The sequence below is a fragment of the Chenopodium album genome, chromosome 19, assembly GCF_948465745.1.
Source record: "Chenopodium album chromosome 19, dcCheAlbu1.1, whole genome shotgun sequence".
In the NCBI taxonomy this organism is placed as follows: Eukaryota; Viridiplantae; Streptophyta; class Magnoliopsida; order Caryophyllales; family Amaranthaceae; genus Chenopodium; species Chenopodium album.
This window is the reverse complement of record NC_137852.1, coordinates 43,636,505-43,652,168: the sequence shown is the minus strand read 5'-3', so window position 1 is coordinate 43,652,168 and position 15,664 is coordinate 43,636,505. Positions and strand designations below refer to the sequence as shown.

Genomic DNA, 15,664 nt, shown 5'->3' with positions numbered 1-15,664 from the left:
AACGGTTGACATGGAGTTGGGCTAGTGTTGCATATATCCCCATAAATAATGTTGTGATTTTACATTAGTATTAGCCCAATACATGTGGGCCAAAACAAGCAAGTAATCCAAACTCGTTTTTCATGTTGAGCAACCAACAACATAATTTTATACTCCGTACGTAATTTTGGTTGCATCTTTCGTCTTCGTCTTGTTGTTTGTTGGTTGTGGATGTATTCCAGAATTTCTTCATTTGCGTCAGATCTAAGACACTCACCATAAGCAACCGACATCCAGCACCAACCTTACAACTCATTCATCTTTAGATCTCCTTTTGGTTTCCTTCAATTCAATCCAGGTTTTTTTCTACTTTCTCTGTCTTCGATTTCCTTGCAATTTTAGGTTTTCAATCTTCAAAATTTTCACTTTCCCCAATTCAATTACTTACTATGTACATTTCGTTTATAGTTCGATTAATTTGTTGAATTAGATTGCAAGGAATTATTCAACGATTAATTACGTTTGAATTTGACTATTCAATTGAAATTGATTTTGAATTTGTGATTGCTAGTGATTGGATGTTGCTGATTGAGCCCTGTTCTTAGACCTAAGCCCGGTTCGGAATGGACAAAAAGCCGAACCGGACCGATCTTCTTACTGCTGGCCGCAAAAAGGTTCCATTTCCTTTGCTTTCTCTCTTTTTACTTGAGCTTATTTAAGCAATTTGGCTGGGAATGGGATTTCTATGTAATTTTCGAATCTCAATATTTGTTGTTTCTAATATTTGATAGCATAGCCCTAGAATTAAATCAACTATACTGCTTAAACCAAATCAAACAACTTGGAAGACCAGATGCGAAATCGAGAACCAACTACCTCAGCTCATGGAATTCTACGATTTAAGAAAATATCAATATCGAAAATGTTAGCATTTGAAGCTTAATCACCATAATAAGCTTGTCTAAGAATGTGATTATATGCTAATTGATTCTAGTTATGGGAGGGAGATCTCGTTCTATTTTTAGGACTCTATTTTTTTTTTAAGAAAATAATTGTTATCTTTGAAATTCATCCAACTATTAGAGATATTTATTCTTAGACAATGGTTGAATTAATGTCCAATTCCAAGGATCATGAGTTAACCATCATATTGACTGTTATATCAAAAACTATACAGGAATTTCTGACTTTTATTTATTTTTAATGAATTTCAATAATATCAACAGAAACAGAATAATATGGTTATCTTGGATATTTTATTCCTTAATTATTTTTAATATACATCAGCTAAGCTGTTTGATAACAAAATTTGGCACGTAGCTGAGTTTACCGGTGTGAGAACACATAAATTGAGGATGACTTGAACGTTTATTTCTCTCTGCGTAGTTTCTTAAATTTGATTCGTGACATCCCTTAAACGATCTAAGGTGTTGTTTGGTTGCACATAAAAAATAGAGGAATTGAATATTCTCATGAATTTGGAAATAGGAGGCTTGTTTGGTAGACCACAAAAAGTGATAATGTGGAAAGTGCAAAATTATGGGAATTTCCAATTCCCACAATATATGGGAATTTAATTACCAAGGTCCATATAACAACCAAACTAGTTTTGTAAATTCCTAGGAAATTAGATGTGGGATTTTAATTCCCATGAAATACAAATGCCTATAGGAAATAAATTCCTTTGTCAACCAAACAAGCCCTAAGTGTATATTCTTATTACTCAGTAGTGGTATTTTAGGTTTACTTCCTCTGCACTTTCCTGGAAACCTAACAGTTTTCTATTTTTTGTGGAAACTAATGCTCCTGTCATCTTAACAAGTATACTTAAGCACGTGCTACTTAACTTTTGTCTTGGGGATATTAATTGGATTTAAATTTTGTATGTATTTTTCCAGCTACAACAATATCGTCAGAAAAAGGATAATAAAGGGAAGGATGGGAAAGGAAAAGATGGAAAAACCAGTAGTATGTCCACCAGTAAAGCTGATAAATCTGATCAAAATGATGTTGATGCCAACTTGAACTCTGTTGCTAATACGACAGAAGCAGAATCATCACAAGTTCCTGGAGCGGAAGTGGAATCTTCAGCACGTTCTTTAGATTCTACCATTGATACGCAGAAGCCTTTGGAGAATTCACAGGGTACATCTACTGATTCCCAGAATTATGCAGACTCACCAGGCTTGTTGTCAGCAGAGACTGCATTAAATCATGAACTTGGATTTAATACTCCAAATGAAGGAGAGGTAGAGATAGCTTGTGGGGCTGAAGGGTCTGGGACATCAGTTTCTTCTGAATCCAACACTGTGCATGTTGATGTTTTGGCTCCCAGTTCTGATTCTGCCATTGAAGCAGCATCTGATGCTAAAATGGTTGCTGTAGGTTCTGTTGAAGTGAAGGACATGCATGAGGGAGATCAGGTATCAGTTTTAGGTTGTGCCTTCTCTCTTATTTTTCCTGTTGGATTTCATTATTCCCATCTTCATTATTCTATCATAGTTTTATTATGATCATTGCTGTCATCATCATTATCATTGTGCCCCTTCACTTTTCTGATAATTTTTTAACACATTGATATCTTCCAAATTTGATATATAATTTTATGCTCGTTTGTTCCTGGGCAGGGGCAATGCAGGATGCTGAGAATTTTGATCTGAAGTATTCTGATAGAAATGTTGAGCTGAAGCCAGATGAGTTTCCACCAGCATCAAATGCCATCACAGAAAAGTTGATTACTCCAAATCCCGAAGCGGAGCTTGGTATTTCTACTGCTGCAATCATCGGGTTCAGAGGAGATCATGAAACTGTTAAAGTTTCTGTTCCTGCTGAGGCAAGTCCTACGCATGCTGAAATAGCAAGTCTGAAGGAACTCAATTCACTTGATGTGCAATCTGCAAATGATTCAAGACATTTTGAAGGCCAAGAAAATCAAGCTCATTTTGATCAGATATCTGTCGAAGGGTGCGATGAGTCCAACTCACTGGAAGGATGTAGTGTGATTGATGGTAAAAGTCATAAAGACGCTGTTGAGAACAACCTTGTAGACTCTTCTGGGGACCGATCTTTGTGCTCAGGTGTACAAGGCAACTTCTTGGACCTGGTTCAACTTGCTGAGGTGCTGAAGGGGCTTTCTGAAGGTGATTTTAGGTACTTGATCAAGTCAAGAGAAATAACACATCTTGACAATCTAGCCGTGCCCAAAAATAAGATGGTTGCTCTTTCTGAGACAATCCAGGAGCAGCTTTACCTAGCAAACATTTCAAAAGACTTATTATATTTGCAATTTCTAGAGCAGAATGAACAACAAACTGATCGTGATCATGAAGCACCTGCTCTTACTGCATTGCTTACAGATGTTCAAGATTGCAATAAAAGCCTCAGTGTGGAGCTTTCTCAGTGTAGATCTGAACTGGAGGTCGCTATCAGCGAGAAACTGAGCTTTCAGAACATGTATCATCATGCCAAAGAGGAGAGTGTGAAATTTTCTGCCAAAGTTGATGAGCTGGAGATTAAATTGGACGAGTCTATCACGCAAATCTCCAGTCTTTCTGCAGACTTGGCCAACTCTAAGGTTTTATTAGAAGCTTCGCAGGTAGAGAATGAAAGGCTATTGAAAAGTTTAGAATTGGTGTCTGAGCAACGTAGTAAATTTGAGGAGGTGATGGAACAATATTCTTATGAAAATCAAAAGCTCTCACTGGATATTTCTAGTAGTAGCACTCAATTGGATGTACTGGAGCAGGAAATTACCAACTTGAAAATCACCCTTGCTTCTGTGACTGATGAGAGGAAGAAGTTTGCGGAAGAAAATGAAGTTCTTTTTCATGAGAAGGAAACGCTTTTAGTAGATTTGGCAGATTGTAGGGGAGTGATTGCGACTTTGCAGCATGAAAATTCTGGTTTGAATTCAAGCCTTGCAGTCTTGATTGAAGAGAAGAAGGAGCTAAAAGACCAAGACGATTTTCTTTTCCAGGAGTTTGGAAAACTCTCTATTGAACTTGTTGTTTACCAAGAAAAGGTGTCAATGCAACATCAGGAACATGTGCAGCTTGAGGCTGAACTGAGAGAAGCAGTTTCACGTCTCGAACTAATGGCTGAAGAAAACATTGCTCTCCATAGCAGCTTGAACATTCATAAAGCAAGAATAGATGAGACTGATACCAGGGAAATTCAGCTTTTTTCTGTGGGGATTGGATCCAGGACTCATTACCAAACAGCTGATACTGATAGTTCTGCTGAAAATTTTGCAAAGGTAGACCCTGAAGCTGCATCACCGTCAGTTGCTCCTGCAGCTGGAGACGTGTCTGATGCATCTCTTTGTAATATGCTGTCTGGTTCCTGTGAGGGGGCTTTAACTATAAAGGGATATCTGGAGGAGGCTGAGAAAATGATGCAAAAGCTTGAAAAGGAAGTTGATAGCATGCATTCTCACTCAGTATCCCTTAGTCGATCATCTGGTAAAAATACAGCTCCTGGAGTTTCAAAATTGATTCAAGCTTTTGAGACCAAAGCTAGTGTTGATGACCAAGGGCCTGAGGAAATCTCCTCAACTGAAAGTATAGGGCTTCTTGATCCCTATTATGCTGCAAAGAAGCAAATTAGTTCCTTGGCAGGTATACTTCAAGTCCTTGCTCAGAATGTTGAACATGTGGATGCTCTGTTCATGGAAGAAAGTAGTCGATGTAAAGCTGCTGTCCTAGCCTGTGGTGAGCTTGAGGATGAAGTTGAAGCTCTGAAGGGTGTCAGTATTAATCTTGAAGCAAGAAACATTGAGCTGGAAGTATTTTGTGAAGTTATGAATCAACATGCACATGATACTGAAGCAAAGAAAACTCAGCTTGAAGATTTATGTGAAGTTCTGGAAAGACAGTATGCAGATTCCCAGTTGCAGAATGTTGGACTTGATAAGAAGTTGTCCGACACTCAATCTACAATCAATGTATTGCAGGTTCAACTTAAGGAGCTGCGAAAAAGCTCAGTTGAGGTGACTTCTATGGTTCTCAATGAAGTTGAAGCCATGAAGAGGGAAATGAGAGAGAACATATTATCAGTTGAGAGGGAATGGAATTCTGCCTTTGCTGAGCTTGTTCCGATGGTTCAGAAGCTAGACACAGTTGTTAGATCTGCAGCTGCTTACCCTCTTCTATGTGAGGTGAGCCATGACATGAGCGTTTTTGACCGATTCTCTATCTCTCTAAACGCTGCCTGTGAAGTGATTGAGAACTGCAAGTCGAGGCTTGATGCTCATGATAAACTTTCTATCTCATACACAGAAGTAGAGGAAAAGTTGCGTGCTGTTAATGAAGAACGCAGTGTGGCCATTGGTCTATTACAGAAATTTTCTGCTGATGTGGCTAATTTGCTAAATATCAGTGTTGAACAATTTGAAGATAGTAAAATACTTCACAATGAGAACAACCAACAGGGTCTGTTGGATGTTAGTTATTATGAGGCCCTTGTAGCTAAATTGGGAAATTTGCTTGGTGACGTACTGCAGCTTAAGGAGTCAAACAACAAATTGTCCTCGGACCTGTTGCAGAAAGTGCACGACGTTGAGGAACTGAACAAAAGGTGTTTGGACACAGATGCAATACCAAAGCTTATTTTGGATGTCAAAGAATTGCTAAAGGTTCATGATACAGAGGTGAACGTAGATGAATCACCTGTTTTAAGCCTGCAGTCTTTAGTTTTGTTGCTTATTCAGAAATATAAGGAGCTAGAAAAGCAGGCCAGCTTATCAGTTAATGAAGCCAACTTTAGGGCAGTGGAGCTTGATGAGCTGCAGAGCTATGTAGAGTCGTTAAATTCTTTGATTATTCAGCAGCAGAATGACGTCCTTGTCCTCAGGGCAAGCTTGGTTCAGGCAAAAGACGGCTTTGATGTTATGCAAGCTGAGTTACAGCAGAAAGTGAAGGAGCTTGAGCAATCAGAGCAGCGGGTTGCTTCTGTTAGAGAAAAGCTTAGCATTGCTGTTGCAAAGGGAAAAGGCTTGGTTGTGCAGCGTGACAGTCTTAAACAGTCTCTGGCACAGATGTCAAGTGAACTTGATAAGTACTCGCAGGAGTTGCAGTTGAAAGATTCTAGGATTCTTGAGGTCGAAGAGAAATTGAAGGACTATTCAGAGGCTGGTGAACGTATGGAAGCTCTGGAATCTGAGCTGACATACATTCGTAACTCGGCAACGGCACTGAGAGAGTCTTTTCTTCTAAAAGATTCTACCCTTCAGAGGATCGAGGAGATTTTGGAAGATCTTGAGCTGCCAGACCATTTTCACTCTAAAGACATCTTAGAGAAGGTTGAATGGCTGGCTAAGACAGTTGCTGGCAATTCATTGCCACCGGCTGAGTGGGACCAACGGAGCTCTGTTGGAGGAGCGTCATACTCAGATACTGGCTTTGTTGTTACAGATGGAAGCAAGGATGATGTGCAACCTACCTCAAATCTGGATGATGATTCGAGAAGGAAATATGAAGAGTTGCAGGCAAAGTATTATGAATTGGCTGAACAAAATGACATGCTGGAGCAATCATTGATGGAAAGAAATATTTTGGTGCAAAGATGGGAGGAGGTTTTGGATAGGATAAATACGCCCACTCAGATAAGATCTATGGAACCTGAAGAAAGGATTCACTGGTTAGGGACTGCTCTGTCAGAGGCTGACCACTACATGAGGTCTCTTCAGCAGAAAATTGATAACCTTGAGAATCATTGTGAGTCACTGTCATCTGATCTTGAAGAATCACAGAGAAGAGCATATGAACTTGAAACGATTCTTCATGAGAAGGAAAGTGCATTGTCTGAAGCTGATGTCCACACAAAATCTCTTCAGCAGAAGATTGATAAGTTTGAAAGTTATCGTGTTTCACTGTCAACTGACCTAGAAGAATCTCAAAGAAGAATATCTGAGCTTGAATTCTCTCTGCAATCAGTAATTCAAGACAAGGATACTCTTTCAAGTAGCTTGGTGGCTTCGACTTCTGATCGTGAAATAGCTTTGCATAACATTGAGCAATATGAGCTTGAGCTGGATAGTTTAAGGAAAGAAGTTAGCATTTTGCAGGGGAACTTGGCAAAGAACCTTGAAAATGTGGATCAGATGAATCAGATTGAGAGTGCCTTAAAGAGATTACAGGACTTGATTCTTGATGCGCTTCAGGATTCTGGAACTGAAGACGAGTCTTCTGATGTCAGTAATATTCAGGTCTTGGAAAGATTGATTGTAAAACTTTTGAATCATGATAGAGAAGTTGATGTAGAAGGTCACGATCATAAAGTAGGGGTACAGGAGCACACTTTGGCGCATACTGCAAAAGCATTAATGGTGTCAGATATGGAGAATGAGCATCTCTATGAAAAGGATGTCATTGATTTGGATGATTCCATGTCCAGGAGCAGAGTCCATGAGGGGCAGAATGTTGCAGATCTGAATCGAGAGCTTGCTGAGGCTTTAGATGAAATTGTAAGGCTCAGGGAGGAGAGTAATTTATACATGCAGAAGAGTCAATCTGTGGTGAGTGAACTGGAAGAAGTAAACAAGAGACAGAAGGAACTTCTAGAGCTTGTTAATCAGGAAGAGCAGAAGTCAGCCTCGCTTCGTGAGAAGCTAAATCTTGCTGTTAGAAAAGGCAAGTCACTAGTCCAGCAAAGAGATGGTCTGAAACAGAACATTGAGGAGATGACTGCCGAAATAAATCGATTGAAATCTACAATAAACAGCCATGAATCTTCTCTCGCAGAGTCCAGTCAGAAGATAAGTGACTTGTGTCTCCAAATAGAAACTTACAAAGCATTTGAAGCTGAAAATTTATCTTTGAAAGACCGTCTGTTAGAAGCTGAGCAACATTTACAGCAAAATAGCAATACTTTAAGCTTGCTGCTTAGCAAACTAGGTGAGATCAGTGCTTTTGAAGGAAATAGTTTTGATGATCCACTACAAAAGTTGGAAGAAATTGTAAAATCGTACTCTGATCTACAAAACTCCACTGCTTCTTTTGAGCTGGAGGCAAAGAAATCCAAAAGATCAGCTGAGCTTCTGTTGGCTGAGTTGAATGAAGTTCAGGAAAGGAATGATGGTCTGCAAGAAGAATTGGAAAAAGCTCAGGTTGAGATTATAAATCTCTCAAAGGAAAGGGATCTTGCAAATTCGGCCAAAGTTGAAGCTCTTTCTCATGTAGATAAATTGTCCGATGAGAGAGAGAAGCAACTTGCTGAACTGGAGAGGTTAAAGGCCAGTGTCAATGGAGTGAAGAAAGTCTTCTTTGATATATCTACTCTCAGTGATGATGTGTTTGCAAAGGATTTAGAGCTTTTGCACAATGTGAGGGCTCAAATGGAGTCTAACATGGATGCTGGCACAAATCCAGTATCTGCTAAAGATCATGCTGGCCTGGTCTCTGTTAATTCTAGATTCAAGGTACTACATTTCAAGAATTTATTGTTGTCTACTGATGTAAATTATAGGCATTTGTTCTTGTTTATTATTTCTTTCCTCAGATAATAACTTGTGTTATAGTAGCTTTTATTTTTAGAAAAAAAAGTAAGGTTTGCGTTCATATTCCCTTTTTCTCTCTCTGCATATCCTGCTTGATTGGTGATTGGAATGTTGACATAGGTTAATGCAACTTTGCTGAAATCTGTATTTCTGCTATTTCATGTCATATGATCTTATATTGTTAATTATCTAGAATTTCAGTATTTATATAGCTGCATTGCATGTTTCAACCAAGATTTAGGAAGCAAAAATTTTTTAAGAGTAGAGTATAGGAAGATACCTTATTTTTTAGAGTCTGTATCATTACATATTGCTGTGACTCTTTCTGGCAGTAGACGAATTATTTAATTCACTTAAGTTGTCATTTGTTATTTGCTGGTAACGATAATCGATTGAGCAAAGACTGGTACTTGTGGTGTTGGTATTGTTGTGTCCATCTCTTTTCGTTTCTAAGTTGAGGCTTTCCTGTTACAGGATTTCTGGTCAAGAACTTCGTGGGGCAATAAGATCCCTGATTCTTTGGATGAGAGTGCTGGCTTTGAAGTCTGTGAGGTTATTGAACAGCACCTTCAGCAGCTAACAGAAACTATTGGTGATTTTAAGGAGAGATTACAAAGTCATTCAATGTCATTGAGAACAGAGGCTGAGTGGTTATCTGCTGTCGTTGGCACCATGCTAAGAGAAATTGCTTCTCAAAGAAACTCCTTGGAATCCATCAAGGGTGACAACATCCGTTTAGAATCAGTCGGGAAAGAAAAAGACATGGAGGGAGTTGTATTCCGTAGAATCTTATTTCTTCTATATGAAGCATGCATTAGCTCCATTATGGAGATTGAAAATAGAAAAGCCCAATTGATTGGAGAAAATTTTTCTGCTGAGGATCTGAGAATCAACTTGCCGGCTTTGCCTACAGCTAATGGCGTAAACTTTAGCGGGGTTTCTGTTTCGTCTTCTGAGGAATCTGTAAAACTTCTGGCTGATAAGCTTTTGGAGTCAGTAAAAGATTTTGTTGATTTTGGAATCAAGGGTATTGAAGGTCAAAGCAAAGAGATGAAAACTACAATATTTGATTTGCAAAAGGAGCTTCAAGAGAAGGATGTCCAAAGGGAACGGATATGCATGGAGCTTGTAAACCAAATTAAGGAAGCCGAAGCTACTGCTGCACATTGTTCCCGGGATCTGCAATCAATGACGAATTATGCTCATGATTTGGAGAACAAGTTGGATGCTTTAGGTAAAGACAGGAGCTTGTTGGAACAAAGGGTGGCTGAACTACAGGAGGACTGTCTCAGTTCAACTGAGTTAGGGGAAAAGGTTAAGTCACTGACTGGTGTGGTAGCTGCCAAAGAACAAGGTTTAGCATTTTATCATTCAATCTTGATTTATTTTCTGTAATTTAAAACTCTGCCGAATTTGATCAAGAGTTTCCCCTGTAAATGTGTTGTTTTTTTTTGGCAGAAATTGAGGCTCTGATGCAAGCACTAGAGGAGGAAGAGAATCAGATGGAAGCCCTGAGAAGTGAGATTGAAAAGCTGGAAAAAGCATTAGAACAGAAGAATATAGATTTGGAGAATGTAGAAGCTTCTCGTGCTAAGGCCCTTAAAAAGCTCTCTGTTACTGTGAACAAGTTTGATGAGCTGCACCATATGTCTGAAGGTCTTCTCTCTGAAATTGAAAATCTTCAAGCACAGTTGCAGGATCGAGATGCAGAAATTTCCTTCTTAAGGCAAGAGGTCACTAGATGCACTAATGACGTCTTAGAAGTGACAAAGATGACAAAAGAACGATCTTCTAGCGAGCTTCATGATTTTCTAACGTGGTTGAATTCTAGCTTTTCTGTTGTTCTGAAGCACAACATCCATGCTGTTGATGGCAATGTTAGTCTTAGTCCTCAGGATGAGTACAAGGAACACGTTCAGAGGGATATAACATCCATTATATCCGAATTGGAAGACTTGAGGCTTGCAGCACAAAGTAAGGATACACTTCTACAAGCAGAACGAAATAAGATTGAAGAATTGTTACACACAAAAGCAGCTCTTGAAGCTTCACTGCATGAGAAGGAGCTACACCTAAAATCACTCCAGGGTGTTGGGGTCTCTGGTTTAGGAACCTCTGAAATCGTTGAGGTTGAACCAGCTGTATGTGTCTTCTATTTTTATTTATGTCAATATCTTTTAGTTTTGCAACAGAGCAACTAGTATGCTGTGTCTCTCTGTTTAAGTTTTTCTGTGATACTTGTCTTGCAGGTAAACAAATGGACATCACCAGCTCCCTCTCAAGTTCGGAGTTTACGCAAAGTGAACAATGACCAAGTTTCTATAGCTATTGATACAGATGCTGAAAATTCTGGTAGAATTGAGGATGAAGATGATGATAAAGGTAATATTTCTCCTTTTTTGTGCTTCTTATATCTGAAGTATTGGATTGCCTCTTCCCCTTGCTGAGCACATTCGTTTTTCTTCTTTGCTGATTCTTTTCTTCAGTCCATGGCTTCAAATCACTTACAACGTCGAGATTCGTCCCAAGGTTCACAAGGCCTGTTAGCGATATGATTGATGGTCTATGGTAGGTTGCTTGGTATTTTCTCCAGCAATGTTATTTCACCAATTTGTATTCTCTTAATGTATGATTGTTTTCCTCTTTGCTTCTTGCCAGGGTATCTTGTGACCGAACACTAATGCGTCAACCTGCGTTTCGCCTTGGCATCATGATTTATTGGGCTGTATTGCATGCATTATTAGCCTCACTCATAGTTTGAAAAGGTAGCTTCTTTATGTATGGTAATTACTCTTTGGTTTTGAATACTTTTTAGATTTCATAAAAATTTGCTAGAGATAGTATGACACCATTGCCATCATCTGGATTGTTTCACTGTGAGTTTGCCTTTTGTTAACTTGCATTCCTTATTGGGGAGTATAATATTCTGTATCCAAGAGTATGCCACAATGGGAGTTCTGATTGGCAAGGGAGATATAGTGTTAGCTACAGGTTAATATATTGTTTGGAGTAAATTGAGTACTGTTGATGAACTCAATTCAATTTGTGATGCCATTCTCTTAATATGGCTCCTAAGTGGCCTGCGTTCATTTGGTTCTTTTAGCTTTGTTCATCGTTGTTAGATCTTTAATGTAAGGCAAACTAAATATCCTTTTTTACTTTTACATGAATATTGGCATTGTTGATGTGCATTTGCCAGCTCCATCTTGATGTATGTAGTTTTTAAAATTTTGTTTTTTAAACTTTAGTAAATCACTGAGCTGTGCTTATGCTTGTCTTGTTGATGAAATGCAGTATCAGAATTAATGTGAAGTGAACAAGTTAAGGGGTGCTCTAGCTGGTAATGATGATTCTTATTAGACTGCAGCCTAACTTCATAATGCTCGTTAAGATTTCTTCCAGCATACTGAGGTTATACTGCTTCAATATTTTAACTCAATGCTGGGGAAACTGAGGTTTGCTGCTGTTTTTAGTTCTGGTGAATCTCAGTGAGCTTCACATTCATTAAGGAGCCAGAGGTTTACTGTAGAATGGATATGATGATGGTTAAAGATATAGGGCATTTTTGTTGTATGGAGTACAGCTAAAAATTTGTGGGTTTTGCACACTTACACCTAAAAAAGGGTTTCTGTAGGCTTGGAGCCGTGTACAATGTACAAATGTATTTAGTTAGCGGATGCGGTTCATGTTTCTTTTTGGGGAATTTTAATTGTTTGATACAACAATTACATTTGGAATAGAAAAATACTGACATTTATATTTGTCAGGGTCTCTTCTAGTCCTGAATACTAGTTTGTAGCGACAATGTATGTCGGGAAGTCCTTCCGAATCCTCAATACTGAATTTGTTTTGTATAGGAAATGGGAATGTTTTGGAGTACCTCCTTACGACCTTCTGCCCATAATTTTATGTCATCACTTTGAAATTAGAACTAAAAAGAGCTTGAAATTTATGTTAACAGTTTAAACTGATCGTTTTCCAGACTCAAATTTTATCTATCTGTAGGACTCTTTCATATTATTGATCGAAAAGATACTTCATATGCCCACAAAGCCACAACAAATAGACAAGTACCCAAAGGCTAAGACAATACATTCAAGCAACCGTTTGCCTTGTAGTATTAGTCACAAACTCCACAAACACTGACACAAACACAATCACTAAGTGGCCTAAGCCTATCTGGTACTTCTAAGGTCTAAAGGACATGAAATCAAATACATCATCAAGTCATAGCTTGGAAGTGCCCACTTGTACTGCAAACTCCTTAATGTTACCTTTAGGATTCTTGTCGAACCTGGCTAGCTTGAAGTGCTCCATCTCTACCCCTTTGACTTCTCCGTGGAGCACCAAGTCTGCCACCACCCTCCCTATCACTGGACCCATCTTGAATCCATGTCCGGAAAACCCCCCCGCAATGACCACATTTTTCCCAAACTCACCTCCTAAGAAATCTATCACATAATCTTCATCTGGGGTCATCGAGTACATGCAGGATTGTGATGAGACTGGACGATCATGCTCAACCCGACCCCCGAATCTCTCTTTGACCCACAACTTCAGAAAGTCCATTAACTCTAGATCTGGGATCCATGTTCGTTTGTCTGGGTCGCAGAATCGTCCTCCGTGTACCCCGACCTTGATTAAACCAGGATACTCCAAAGAAGGGGTGCCATAGATATAAGGGCTCCCATATCCAGCAAAGGAAGGAAATCTCCCATCTATTGAAAAGTCCCTTTCATACTCTTCCTTAATCCTCCAGTAGCATATAGTAGTTTCCAAAGGCTGAATGGGAACCTCACGCCCTGTAACTGCCTTCACTAATTTGTTCATCCATGCACCAGCAGCGACAACACATTTTCTGCCATAAAATTTCTCCCCTGTGGCTGTGGAAACCACTATGCAACCACTTCCCATGTCTCTTCTTATGTCAACGACCTTCATGTTGTCTTTGAGAATGGCGCCGTTTAGGAGGGCAAGGGTTTGAAACATACACACAGCTTTTGTAGGCTTGATCACACCGGCCCCTCTACTAACAACCCCAATCCAATCCTCAGGCACAGTCACCCCTCCAGAGAACTCCTTAGTGACTTGGTTGTGGTCAAGCACCCGAAAATCAACTGAGTTGGACTGACAGCTACGAATGACAGCCTGAAGAGAGCGATCATTGGCTTTACCGATGTCAAGCTGATTTGTAGGGTAAAGGACCCTATATCCAACCTGTGATTGAGCCTCCTCCCAGAGCTTGGAAGACTCGAGGACCATGGAAGAGTAATAAGGCTCGGGGTAAGTGACCCGAATGGTTCGGGACTCACCATGGGAGGAACCCCTGTTGTGCAGAAAGTCGAACTGGTCTAGCAGTAGTGTGGAGTAGCCTCTCATTGAAGTTTGGTATGCAGTGCAACTCCCCATAATCCCTCCTCCCACAACAATCACATCTACAACATGCTCTATTCCTGTTGTTCTGCTATCCATTTCACTCTATATAATTAGGCAAATTGATCATCAGTTGATTGAAATGCAATTAACAAGACAATTTTATATCATAAGGACGATTCAAACAGAACAAAAATTAATTTGCTTCCCAATTTTAAATACGAAGTATAAATATCACCTTGATTAAGTAAGGGTAGTTGTTATTACAGTAACAAATATACATGTAAAATGTATTCAACTCAAAATAGTAGTAGTAAAAACAACAACTAAACAATAAAACCAGGGATTAGTCTATACAATAGAAAAACACAAGGAATATATGATAAAAACCAATGAACTATGAACATACCCATCAACATTCAACTTTTGTTATTCCAACCATTTATTTACACTTAAATCACCTGATTTATGAGTGGTTAATCTAGATGATGATAAAAATGAGGATTTGCTCTTTTGATTTATAATTCTTCCAAAATCAATGAAGATGAATCAAATAAATCATTGACAGGCGAAAATAAGAGAAACAAATTGACAAAGAGGGAGTAGTATGTAGTATAATATTCTGAAAAATGGAAACATAAAACAATACCAGAAACAAGAAAACACAATTGTTAAGGTGAGAAAAGGATAGGAGAGAGTAAGAAGAGTAGTTTGTTTAATCTTACCAGAGTAACAACTAACAAGGGGTGGATTGTAAGAAGAATAAAGGAGCACCGTCCAGTTGGATTATATGAAGCTCAAATCTGGAGAATGAAGAATGAAAGACAACTAAGTTTGATATTGACAATTGTATGAGTCAGTCAATGATACCAAATATCATATAATTCCCTTGTTTGGATTCATATAAATTAGAACTCGTAATAAATTACTGTACAATAATAGTCCCTCCTTTTTCACGAGCTAAACTTATACTCAACTACTTGGTATTACAATATTACATACATCCCACGTCACATCCAGCTATGATATTAATCATACACCACCATCATATTACATGTTTTGGATTTCTATTTTGCTTTCTTTTAAGTCATTTGGATTAGATATTTAGGTTAGGAGAGTACAACAACCTCCTTTTTCACCCGTCATATGTATCATGTGAGATTTTATTATGTAAATAATTTCAATAATGTATTTTTTGGCAATAATTATAATTTCAATGGCTTAATAGCAACACAAACATCATAAAATATTACTTTTGATGTGGTAAATATGATTGTGAGTCATATCGGGACAGACCTTTATTCGTTAAAACTACTTAGGGCCTGTTCTCATTGACTGAACTTAGATGAACTGAACTGAACTGAACTCAGCTGAACTGAACTGAACTGAACTCAGCTGAACTGAACTGAACTGAAATGAATATTTTATAAGAGAAGGAAATTAGGAGCTGAACTGAACTGAATTTCAACGTAAGAGAACAGGCCCTTAGGCAATATTTTATGATTAAGCATACTCGCTACATGTTGTACCGAAACATTAGCAAGGGCAGTTTAAGGCTTTAAGCTCCTAGTGGCCAATCCCTATAGCCACCATGCTTAAGTCAGCTTTAATTTAGGGCATGTGCTGATTGATTGAACTGAGCAGGACTTATTGGAGCTGAACTGAATTGAACTGAATATTTTATGAGAGAAGGAAATTAAGAACTGAACTGAACTGAACTTATTAAAGATGAACTGAGCTAAACTGAACTGAAAATAATCTGAAGAGAACATACTCTTATTTTAGCATAATATGTCGGGGTTAGAGAATAGAGAGTAC

The 15,664-nt window shown here is 38.6% G+C and overlaps 2 protein-coding genes across 6 annotated transcripts; one reads left to right on the top strand and one right to left on the bottom strand.

The window, feature by feature from the left end:
* The first annotated feature begins 201 nt into the window (after positions 1-201).
* On the top strand, positions 202-12,234 carry LOC145593786 (uncharacterized). Of its 3 annotated transcripts, none has more exons than XM_081650148.1 (10): positions 202-337; positions 551-653; positions 1,878-2,402; positions 2,618-8,395; positions 8,948-9,827; positions 9,932-10,614; positions 10,723-10,855; positions 10,960-11,041; positions 11,132-11,238; positions 11,768-12,234. In XM_081650148.1, the coding sequence occupies exons 2-9, from the start codon at positions 603-605 to the stop codon at positions 11,232-11,234; spliced, it is 8,235 nt and encodes a 2,744-aa protein (XP_081506274.1). In that variant the 5' UTR covers positions 202-337; positions 551-602; the 3' UTR covers positions 11,235-11,238; positions 11,768-12,234. The 3 variants fall into 3 exon arrangements, with proteins under 3 accessions (XP_081506274.1, XP_081506273.1, XP_081506275.1); XM_081650147.1 differs by having other exon boundaries at positions 1,878-2,415; positions 2,607-8,395; XM_081650149.1 differs by lacking the exons at positions 202-337; positions 551-653 and having other exon boundaries at positions 2,301-2,402; positions 2,607-8,395.
* A 333-nt stretch (positions 12,235-12,567) lies between these two features.
* Positions 12,568-14,702, bottom strand: LOC145593787 (putative sarcosine oxidase). 3 transcript variants are annotated; one of them, XM_081650152.1, is made up of 2 exons: positions 14,572-14,702; positions 12,568-13,951 (listed from the first exon to the last, which is right to left on the bottom strand). In XM_081650152.1, exon 2 carries the CDS (start codon positions 13,943-13,945, stop codon positions 12,701-12,703), a length of 1,245 nt encoding a protein of 414 aa, XP_081506278.1. In that variant the 5' UTR covers positions 13,946-13,951; positions 14,572-14,702; the 3' UTR covers positions 12,568-12,700. The 3 variants fall into 3 exon arrangements, with proteins under 3 accessions (XP_081506278.1, XP_081506276.1, XP_081506277.1); XM_081650150.1 differs by having other exon boundaries at positions 14,256-14,647; XM_081650151.1 differs by having other exon boundaries at positions 14,308-14,647.
* Between the last annotated feature and the right edge of the window lie 962 nt (positions 14,703-15,664).